Here is a 12,264-nt window from a genome sequence, read left to right as displayed (position 1 = left end):
ATGCAGCTCTCCCAGTCTTCTTTCTAATGCCACTAAAATCAAGTTATCTTGAGTTCAGACCGAGCAGATAGGGAAGTCAGGGGGAGAAAAGTCAATCTAGCCGATTGCCTGGTTGGCTGGCTACTTGGCTGATCAGTTTATAAGCCGAATAGCTGAATACTCTATTATATGAACACTTTGTATGCTGACTGCTTTTATTGGCTAACCACTTGACTGGAACAACCTCACAGAAGCATCCAATCAGAAGGATGTTACTGATCTCCTATCTTGAGATCAAATTTTGAGCATGATCCAAGCATAACACGGGAAAGCTATTAATATACCTTGGTCAGATTTTGAATTTTGTTTTAGATACAAAAAGAATAAGGTCATTTGTAGATTTGTACAGAGAGTTATTCTGGTCAAATTTCAAATGTCAATCTGCCACAATTTTCTGGTTCAATCTGTGTTGCTGAACCAAGCAAGATTTTGGGTTGTTTTTGGGGTTATGTAAGTGAAAGTTGGGGCTTGTTTCAGCAACTCGCCTAGAAAAGAAAGAGAAGAGGAAAGATGGAAAAGAAGAACCTGAAATGGCAGATTCTTCTCGTTCCTCTGCTTTGGCTCCACCTCTTACAACCTAATCGCAGAACCTGAAATTAATTTTCTCACATCATTATTGTTGGCGCAGTAGGGTGATGGTTTAACCACTCACAAACAGTTGTATATGATTCTCACAAGAAGGAGGGTTAGACAACACTGCAAAAATCACTTTTCTAATTAAAAAGGAAAGCTTACAAATAACCGTGCTACAGCACTTTTATTTCTCTTCACTCTATTCTTTTCACTTCTCTCTCCTCACCTTTAATGGCTGCCCTTTATGCTCTCTCTCTCTCCACTCTTTTCTGCTCACGTATGATGAAGGTGTTTCAATACCTACTTCTTCTCTTACTCTCCTTCTCTTTCTTTCCACTAACTCTCTTTCCTTTTTCTATTCTCTATTGTTGTTCTTACATAGACCTATGCTATTTATAAGAATCTTAAACCGACTGTTTCACTTCAATCTAAACCGACTCCAACTACCGCCTCTTCTCTCTTCTACCAGCTTCATGAAGCTTCTGCCGACTTCTACAATCTTCTTCAACAGTCTAGTTCGTTCTTGAGTTTGCCGACCTTCCTGAATTTGCCGACCTGCAAGTCGGTGTTTGACTTCAACACTCCCCCTCAAACTCAACTTGTCATGCCGAGTTGTGCTTTTAATCTCTTGAACACTTCAGTCTTGAGTGGCTTTGTAAAAATGTCTGCAATTTGATCTTCAATTTGACAGTATGCCAGGTTCACATTGTTGTCTTTCACATGCTGTCGTATAAAGTGGTACTTCGTGTCAATGTGCTTGGTTCTGCTGTGGGCCACTGGATTCTTCGGGAGAGATAGCGCTGACTTATTGTCAATATATATGGTTGTAGGATCCTTTTGTGGATGATACATTTCTTGCATAAGATTCCTCAACCATATTGCTTGGCACGTACATAATGCTGCAGCAATATATTCTGCTTCACATGATGAAAGCGCTACAGTTGATTGCTTCTTTGAATGACCATGAAACTGCTGCAGATTCAATAAGAAACACATACCCTGAAGTACTTTTTCTTGTATCTAGGTCTCCCCCATAATCATTGTCGGTATAACCAACTAGTCTTGGATTATCTGACTGAGTATAGAACAGACCTTGAGAAGTTGTACCTCTTATGTACCTTAGGATCCTCTTTGCTGCGATGAAGTGACACTGCTTTGGTTCTTCCATGTTTCTGCTGACGACACCTACTATATACATGATGTCTGGTCTTGTGAAAGTTAAGTACCTTAAACTTCCAATCAGGCTTCTATAAAAAGTAGGATTGACAGGCTCTTCTTCTTAATCATGTCTCAGCTTCACATTTGTATCTACTGGTGTTTCTATTGCCTTGCAATGATCCATCTTGAACTTCTTGAGTACTTGTTATGCATACTTCTTCTGTGAAATGAAGATTCCTTCATATGCTTGTGTTACCTCTATTCTAAGAAAATATGACATCTTTCCAATATTTGTCATCTGAAATTCTCGTGTCATGGCTTTCTTAAAGTCTTCGAACATACCTGGATTATTGCCTGTGAAAATCATTTCATCCACATAGAGACAGATGAACATGATATCTCCATCTCCATTTATCTTTGTATATAAGGTGTGTTCATATGGACTCTTTATGAAGCTGTTCTGCTGGAAATATGCATCAATCCTCATGTTCCAAGCCCTTGGTGCTTGCTTTAAGCCATACAATGCTTTCTTTAGCTTGTATACCTTATCTTCTTGGCCTTTCTTCAGATATCCTTGGGGTTGCTCAATGTATACTTCTTCTTCCAGGTATCCATTGAGAAAAGCTGACTTTACATCCATCTGATAGATTCTCCACTTGTTCTGAGCTGCCAAAGCAATCAGAAGTCTAATAGTGTCAATCCTTGCAACTGGTGCAAATACTTCATCATGGTCAATACCTTGTTGTTGCTTGTAGCCTTTTGCAACAAGTCTTGCCTTGTATTTCTCAACTTTTCCTTCTTGATTAGTCTTCGTCTTGTACACCCACTTACTCCAATTGTCTTGTGTCCTTTTGGCAAATCAATGAGCTCCCACGTATCATTTTTCTTGATTGCTTCTATTTCTTCATCCATGGCTTTTTGCCATTTCTTTTCATGAGCAGCTTCTTCATATGTGATTGGATCACATTCTGCTAAAAGGCAAAACAATGTAAAATCATCTACCATTTGTATTGGTTCAGTAGTGTTGTAGACATCACTAAGCCTTCGTGTTCTTGTAGGAGCTTCTTTTGAGGAGCTGCTGCTGCCTGGAGTTATTGGAACTGGACTTGGTGGAGGAGGCTGACCTGGATCTTCATTTTGTGTTGGTGCTTGTTCTTGAAGAGCTTCTTCGTCTTCCAAAAATATTCCTTTGACATTCTTTTCTTCTTCTGTCCACTTTCAATGATCTGCTTCATCGAAATCAACATCTCTTGAGATTACAACTTTCTTGCTAATTGGGTTGTAGAGTCTGTAGGATTTTGTTCTTGCATCATAGCCTATGAAAATATGCTTTTCTCTTCTATCATCTAGCTTTCTCCTTTTTTGCTCTGGCACATGTGCATATGCAATGCATCCAAAGATTTTGAAATGACTAACACTGGGTTTGTACCCAGTCCATGCTTCATAAGGTGTCTTGAACTTGACACTTTTAGTTGGGCATCTATTGAGTAGATAGACAACACATGCTACAGCTTCAGCCTAAAAGACTTTAGGTAGATTCTTACCTTTCAAGATGCTTCTCACCATGTCAAGAATTGTGCGATTCTTCCGTTCTACGATTCCATTTTGTTGTGGAGTATAAGCAGCTGTGAGCTGGTGCAAGATACCATTCTCTTTGCAAAAATTTTCAAATAATCTTGAAGTATACTCTCCTCCTCTATCTGATCTGAGAGTCTTGATGTGATAGCCACTTTGTTTTTCAATCAGTGCTTTAAACTCTTTAAATTTGTCTAAAGCAGCTGATTTTTCTTTAATAAAATATACCCAGATGCTGCAGCTAAAATCATCAATAAAAGTAATAAAGTACCTGTGACCTCCAAATGATGTAACCTCAAGTGGTCCAACTATATCACTGTGAATTAGCTGCAATGGCTTTGTTGCTCTTCTTGACTTTCCAACTTCTAAGCTTTTTCTGTGTGACTTTCCTCGAATGCATCCTTCACAAATTTGATCTGGATGATCAATATCTGGTAAACCATTCACAATCTTTGACTTCCATAATAATTTTAAGCCACTCGAGCCAAGGTGCCCAAACCGCAAATGCATAACCATGAGTCATTCTTGATGATGAAGTTTAGGCACTTTACCTTTTCTTCTTTGATGTCCAAAGTAAATAGTATGTTCTTAGACATCTTTACTCTTGCAATCAAATCTCCAACCTTGTTCATAATAGTGAGTGTGAAATTCTGGAGATGGATATCATACCCCTTTTCTAGGAATTGTCCAAGACTTATTATGTTGCTTTGTAGCCCTGAAACATAATAGACATTTGTGATGAACTTGTGGTCTCCATTCTTCGCCTGGATCATTATGTTGCCTTTTCCTTTGACTGGAATCTTGGATGAGTCACCAAACATGACTTCTCCTTGGACTGTCTCGTTCAATTCTGTAAAATACTCCTTGATGCCGCACATGTGATACTTGCACCGGTGTCAAGGAACCAAGTATGCTCCTGTTGTTTTCCATCTCCTCTATAGGGCAGCAACATTGTGGATTGATCATCCGCCACTTCTTTAGCAAGGTGAGTCTTTTCTTCTATCTTTGGTTCTAGCTTCTCCTGGATCTCATGGCTGAGATGACCATACCTCTTGCAATTATAGCATTGATATTGGGATCTTTCATTTCTTTGAGAATAAGAACCATGTCCTCTTGATCTCCAACCTCAACCTCTTATATTGGATCGTCCTTGATCATAATTATTTTGTTCTCTCCATCCTCCACGTCCACCATAATTTCTATAGTTGCTGCCTCTGAATATTTCTCGTCCGTGAGTGCTTCATCCACGATTTCCTCTTCCTCGTCCTTGACTTCTGCTACTTGGTCCTTCATCTTTCATGGATAATTTACTCTGTAGAGCTTGATCCAGACTTTCACCAGGATTTTTATTTCTATTTATCCTTTGCTCGTGAGCTTGGAGAGAACCCATAAGCTCATCAATAGAGATTGTGGATAGATCCTTAGATTCTTCAATCGCCACCACAATATGTTCAAATTTTGGAACAAGGGATCTAAGGATCTTTTCCATAATCCGGACATCATCTAATATTTCTCCATTTCTCTTCATTTGATTACTAATAGTTTGAACTCAACTAAAGTAATCAGCAATAGACTCAAATGTACTAATTCTAAGAGTTTCAAATTCAGCTCTTAGAGCTTGAAGGCGTACCTTTTTTGCTTTATCCAATCTTGATAGGATTTTTGCAGAATATCCCATGCCTGCTTTGCTAATACGGCATTCGAAATCTTTTCGAACACTGATTCGTCATCACCTTGATAAATGAGAAATAGAGCTTTCTTATCTTTCCTTCTTAAATCCTTCAACGTACTTTTCTGTGCATTGGATAGAGCTACTTTTGCAACTGGTTTTGTATACCCTTCATCAACAATCTCCCACAGATCTTGAGATCTGAGCAGTACCTTCATCTGAATGCTCCAATTTTCATAATTGTATTTTGATAATTTAGGAATCTGAGGCTGGATCATATTCGCCATCCGGTATCAAGTTGATGCTTCCGATCAACTAGAATCGAACAGGGCTCTGATACCATGTGTTGGCACAGCAGGGTGATGGTTTAACCACTCACAAACAGTTGTATATGATTCTCACAAGAAGGAGGTTTAGACAACACTGCACAAATCAATTTTCTAATTAAAATGGAAAGCTTACAAATAATCGTGCTACAACACTTTTCTTTCTCTTCATCTACTCTTTTCACTTCTCTCTCCTCACCTTTAATGGATGCCCTTTATGCTCTCTCTCTCTCCACTCTTTTCTGCTCACGTATTATGAAGGTGTTTCAACTCCTACTTCTTCTCTTACTCTCCTTCTCTTTCTTTCCACTAACTCTCTTTCCTTTTTTCTATTCTCTAATTGTTGTTCTTACATAGACCTATGCTATTTATAAGAATCTTAGACCCACTGTTTCACTTCAATCTGAACCGACTCCAACTACCGCCTCTTCTCTCTTCTACCAGCTACATGAAGCTTCTGCTGACTTCTACAATCTTCTTCAACAGTTTGGTTCGTTCCTGAGTTTGCCAACCTTCCTGAATTTGCCGACCTGCAATTCGGTGTTTGACTTCAACAATTATTTGTTCACCTACATGGATTCAATTGTGAAAGATCGCCAATTTCGTTAAAAAAAATTAAAAGAGAGAGACTTTCATGAAAAACCAAAACGAAAGATAAGAAGAAGAAAGAAAGAAAGAAAAAAAATTAACTAAAAATTGGAGAATCGAAAGGAAAAGAGAAAGGAAAGAAAAACGATTCAGTAAAACCTACTTGCGTGGGAGCAGCTCTCAAACAAATAAGAGTCTGAAATTGCCGTGAAATGGACAGCTACTTTAGAATGGCTGTGCTATCAAGAAGAGAAAGGAAAAGAGATGGGAAAAAGAGATTGAAACTGACCTAAGTTTAGACGGCAACAACTCTTACCAATCAAACCTCAACACTATAACAAACGCACAGATGAGAAGCCCTTTGTTGATATGCCAACAGAATGAGAAATCGTGAGGAGGTAGAGGTTCGATTGGTTTCTTTTCTTTAAAACCGATTTCTTGCAAGAATTGGAAAAATTGTAGGCGGGAATATTTGAGGCTTTTTTTCGTTTTGGTTTAATATGAAATTGTGAAGAGATTGCTAGGTTTGAATGCTTCCTTTTATTTAGAAACCGATTTCTTGCAGGAATAGGAGAAATGATTGGGGGGGGGGGAATACTTAGGTTTTTTTTTTTTTTTTTTTCCGTTTTATTTTAGGAAACAATATTATGAGGGAATTAGGGATTTTTAAGTTTTCCTTCTTTGTTAGATTTGTTTTGGTAAACTACTTTTATTAAATAGAAACGTGATATTGAGACGTGAGATTCAATAGAGACATTAGGAAAGTTTTATTAGGGGCATTTTGAAAAGTATGATTCTAAAACTTAACTATCAGAGACATTTTTGTAGTTAATGCCTCTAAATATCTTTAAATAGTGACATTTATTAATATTGTCTCTAATATAAAGCATTAGATACAATTTTTTGTTAATGTCTCTAAAAATATTTTATAAATGCCTTTAAACCCCCCTCCCCCCCTTTTTTTTTTTGGGTCAACTCTAAACCCCTATTTACTTGTAGATATAGTTTGTTTTGTTGAACATCATAAAATACCTAACATTCATTTGTGAATAAATAGCCTGTTTGAGATCTAGTTTTATGTAGATCACACAAGTATTCTGTTATCGCAAAACTAGTAAGTTGATGTCCACATTCATAAAAGAAAATCATGTCAATAATTCCTCAAAGATACTAAAATATATGTTTAACAACATTCTAGTATATTTGTATTGGAAAAGAGATAAATATTGTTAATACACTTATAAAAAATGCTATATTCGACCACGTATCATTAGCAAATTACATTGGTGTCCCAATTGCACTTAGACATGGTGTTTCAAGATAAATAAGTTCTTCATTGTTTTCATGGAGTTTGATATGGAGAGTTTATGATCCGATCGGGTTCATACCTGGTCCGACCCTCGACCCCGGTCGAGATGGAGAGAACCGACTCGCTCCCGAGCGAACCGGATCCAGAAGATGGCTTGCTGAAGAAGAAAGCTTATTCGGCCGCAAGCGTGCCCTAATCCTACTTATGGATTAGGGTAATCACCCTAATGATGGCAGACTCGAATTGACGGCTGTGGATAATCATTATTGAAGGGATAAACATTGTATAACCTAAAGGTTATCTCAGGAGTCCTCTATTAGCCCAAACAAGTAGAAGTCTATTGCTCAACGGATCTCACTGATAAGATCCAGCGACTACCCGAAGAAGGCTCAAGTGCATCCAACGAAGGAGATTCGAAGGTATACTCTATATAAACCTCACTACCATACAAGGTGAGGGGATCGAAAAAGAATACTATTTGAGACTCAGGTTCAGATACATACTGATAGACCTAAACTATCAGCGATCTGCTATCTAGATCACCTTTCCCAGTTCTTCATTCCTTAGCTCTGCGCTTCTCACAGAGCCGTTTGTGATTAAGTTCATCAACTGACTTAGCCTTCGGAGGTGGACTCCCGACCCCAGCGGTTGGGCCACATCTGACGCTGTTCGCCCCCCCCTTACGGCGGCCCACCCCCGGAAGCCCGGGGGTTGGGGGTTTTTTTCGTCTCAATAAAAAAAAAATTTTTTTTTTTTTCCCTCCCACCACCATCACCAAAACAATACTAAAAAAATATTATATACCCATAAAAAACCATCAAACCCCTTCTAAATAAAAATTGATGAACGAATATTATATTTGTCAAATGATCAATTTGCAAGCCAAGACAATACTTTGTCTCTCCAAGATCTTTCATTTAAAATTCTTTCTTCAAATAGTCTGCTGCTTTTGGAAACTCTTCAGGAGTTCCAATGATATTTAAGTCATCATCATATACACTTGTTAAAATCAGATCCATATCCTTTAATAAAGTCACAATAATAAATGGGATCATTTTTATACCTTTCGTTTAGTAAATATCTACTAAAGAGATTATACCATATATGCCATGATCATCTCTGAAGCCTTATTGAGTAAACTTTCTAGGAAATTTTATGCGCTTCAAACATTTTGAATCTTTCATTCATATAAATTTCATACTCAAGTGAGCCATATAGATAGGCTGTAATAATATCTATTAAACGCATGTCAAAATTTCATATACTGCCAAACTAATAAGATATATGAAGGTGATTGCATCCACTATAAGAGAACATATTTCCATCTAATCAATGCCATACCTTTGTGAAATTCTTGTGCCATAATTCATGTTTTATATAAATCAAGATTTAATTATTTTTCTCATTTTATTTTTCGCACGAAATCTCATTTGTACCCCGACTGACTTTATACCTTCAGATATCATACTACATGTCCAAAAACTTTACTTTTTCAAGCGAATTCAATTATGCTTGAATTGCGTTTTTACATTTTGGCCAATCATTTATTCGCTTACATTTATCAACAAATTTATATTCAAGATCCTCGTCTTATTGCATTGTTTCAACAATAACATAATATGTAAAAATGTTGTCGACAACTTTATATTTTCGGTTTCATCTTTTTCTTGCAATGATATATCTAATCAATATATCTTCATTATTTTCAGGTAGCTGAATCTCTTCTATGGTTTTATAGAAAATTATATCTTCAGGATTTTCATAATTAATTGTTTCCATATTATGACCATCTTGATCATTTACTCATTTCCCTTTTCTAGAATTTTATTCTTGGAACCGATTGATTTTCCACGTTTTAAACGTGGTTTAATTTTATTTGCACTGATAGATTGTCTTGCTGGGACATCAATCCTAATTGGAGCATTTGCAGTTAGAATATGAGATTTAGTAACTCTTAGTATGTCAGCAAATCTGGTAGTTGATTCATAATATTTTATAAATGCACTATCTTTTGAACTTCAAGTTCACATTACTCAGTGTAAGGATCTAAATGAGATAATGAAATGCATTCCAATCAATCTATTTTTCTAACTGTTTATTCTCCCTCATGTTGAAAAAACTAATTCATCAAAATAATTATTTAGTAAGTCTTGCTTTAAATAAACCTCAAACCATTGGCAATATATTGAATTATATAAGGAGATCATATCTAACATATATTCCCAACTTTGTTTGGGGACTCATCTTTGTGCCTTGTGGTAGATCAATTGGAATATAAGCTGCACAACCAAAAATTCTAAGATGAGAAATATTTGACTTCTAACCATAAGCCAATTGTAATTGGGAGAATTTATGACAACTTGTTGTCCAGATGTGTACAATTGATACTACGTATAACATATCCCCATATCGACATGAGACTTTATTCTTATAAACAATGATTTAGCTATTAATTAGAAACATTTAATAAATATTTTGATAAATCATTTTGGATATTAACAAGAATAACAGGCTATTCAACTATAACTCAGTTGTTATATAAGAATCATAAAGCCTGAAATGTAAATTCACTAGCATTATCAAGACAAACTGTTTTTATCTTATAATCCATAAATTGTGCTCTTAATCTAATTATTTGAGCAAACGATTTCGCAAATACCGAATTGTGAGTTCATAATGAACATAAATGTGGCCATTTTATAGATATATCTACTAAAATCATATAATATCTGAATGGTTCACATGATGGGTGAATGAGTCCATATATTTCACCTTGTATACTCTTAAAAAACACAGAATGTTTAATCTAAACTTTAGCTGGTGAATATCTAATAATAAATTTATCTTGAGAACAAGCAGCACAAGAAAATTCACTTAATTTAAGAATCTTCTGGTTCTTCAATGGATAACAAATGAATTTTCAATAATTTTTTGCTTCATACTTGATCCGGAATGATCCAACCGGTCATGCCAAGTAATAAAACTATCGGAATCAATATTATTTTGATTTATTCAAGCATGTGTTTTAACCATTCAAATATTTGTGTAGTACAAACTGAAAAAAAATGTCTAACACTTTTGTAGTAATGCATAAATATTTATTTTTATCATAATTGGTAGTCTCAATCATTTTGGCACATATCTTTGAAACTTAATAAGTTTATTTTTTAAACTTACTACAAATAATGTATTATCTATAGCCAATTGATCTCTTAGGTAATAATAGATTAGCTCTTCCAAAGCCTTCAATCAATGTTGTACTATCAATTCTTGTATGAACATTGGCTTCTACGTCACTAAATATGAATTTTTTTTCCTCTTAGTATAATATGTGTCATAACACATTAGAATATTCAGTCTTCGTCAACATGAAACAAAATACATCAAAAGATATATAGAAATTCAATAAAAAAAAAATTAGAAGGAAAAAATATTAAATTTAAGATAAACTAACATATGTGATGAAATTTGAAAGAAAAAAGATTACAAACTAACATAATATCAATTTTATTTTTATTTGAACTCTACTAACATAACTAAATCTTCAACTATTATTTTCAAAGGAGTTTGTAACATATATGTATAGTAACTGTGAGGCCATTAAAATCATTATCTTTATAAGCAAATTTTCTCAAGTATCATTATTTTGAAAAATTCAATTTATTTCCACATTATTTTCATTCATTTAATTAAGGCTTGACATAGCTTAATGAAATATTTTGGAGTTTGACAAATATATGTCTAATGGCTTTCATACCATATCGATAACAAATATTATATTTACTCATTGAAGAGTTATATTGAGAATCCTTATTATTATTTTATTTATTTCCATCATAACGATGGTAATTATTTTGTTTTTTGCCTCGTCATCTTCCATAGTCATGACCATAATCATAATTTTGTCTTCTTTCAGGCTTATCATGAATTGTTGCATTCAATTCAGAGAATGAAGCAGAGCCAATAGGACGAGCTTCAAGATTTTTCAATAATAGTCCATTATTTATTTCAACCGCAAAGAGGTATGATATCAATTCATAGAATATTTTAAAACCTTTTTTCATGATCTGCTATTGTAATAGCATATTTGAAGCATGAAAAGTTGAAAAAGATTTTTATTTTCATAAGTCCTCATCAATAATATTTTCTTCATATAATCTCAATTGATAACTAATTTTAAAAACTACAGAAACTGTACTTATTTACAGTTTCAAAATTTGCAACTATAAGCGCATCCAACAATATTTGTGGTGCAAAACTAACAACCACTATATATAATAAATAAAATATCATGTGAAATTAGTTAATGATAAACTACAATTGTCAAAGCAACTCAAAGTGTTGCATGACCACATAAGTTAGTATAAATATTACAACACTATAATTTTATATGGTTATACTTATAAAAATATAGATTCCATACTAATAAATACTAAATTTCATGCTAGTATAGAACTAATAGGATGAAACCACAAATAATAAAACAAAGCATGAGGTATAAATTATTGAGCAAATTGCACTAGCACCCTAAAATGGAGGCCTTAAAGCACTGACACCCCACTTTATGTTTAAAAAGCATAGAGACCCCAAAATTGGATTTTTATTGAATATATTTGTCAAATTTATCACTGAAAATAGTTAAGTTACTGCTTATTTTCAAAAATATTTCTATAATAAACAGTGTCTAAAAGGTTTTCGGTGGCAAATTGGACAAATATATCTAATAAAAATTCAATATGGAGTCTATGTGCTTTTTAAACAGAAAGTGGGGGTGTCAGTGCTTTAAGGCCTCCATTTTGGGGTGTCAGTGTAATTTGCTCTAAATTATTTGTCAAAAAGTGCACACATATACACAACTAATAATTATTATAACACTTAACGTAACCCAAGTGTCATAAAAGAAAATGTAAGAAATGATAATAGCAAGCCATTACTTGTTATAGAAAAATTTTAAAATTAAAACCATAAATCATAGGTCATTCTAATGAATTTTCTATTATTACATTGAAGATTCATATATTTTAGTT

At 34.5% G+C, this 12,264-nt stretch overlaps 1 protein-coding gene across 1 annotated transcript; it reads right to left on the bottom strand.

The window, feature by feature from the left end:
• Positions 1-4,585: 4,585 nt before the first annotated feature.
• Positions 4,586-5,301, bottom strand: LOC149023081 (uncharacterized). The gene is made up of 2 exons (XM_089147761.1): positions 4,976-5,301; positions 4,586-4,880 (listed from the first exon to the last, which is right to left on the bottom strand). Exons 1-2 carry the CDS (start codon positions 5,299-5,301, stop codon positions 4,586-4,588), a joined length of 621 nt encoding a protein of 206 aa, XP_089003887.1.
• Between the last annotated feature and the right edge of the window lie 6,963 nt (positions 5,302-12,264).

Source organism: Hakea prostrata, chromosome 3, assembly GCF_041222555.1.
Source record: "Hakea prostrata isolate BN-2017 chromosome 3, UWA_Hpros_2, whole genome shotgun sequence".
Taxonomy (NCBI): Eukaryota; Viridiplantae; Streptophyta; class Magnoliopsida; order Proteales; family Proteaceae; genus Hakea; species Hakea prostrata.
This window is presented reverse-complemented; position numbering and strand designations above follow the sequence as displayed.

What these genes read in the sequence shown, in the direction of transcription:
- LOC149023081 (XM_089147761.1), bottom strand. Translation starts at nt 5,301, where the DNA reads ATGGCGAATATGATCCAGCCTCAGATTCCTAAATTATCAAAATACAAT. An exon ending in GATTGGATAAAGCAAAAAAG is followed by an intron (nt 4,881 to 4,975) that starts GTACGCCTTCAA and finishes TCAAACTATTAG; the next exon opens with TAATCAAATGAAGAGAAATG.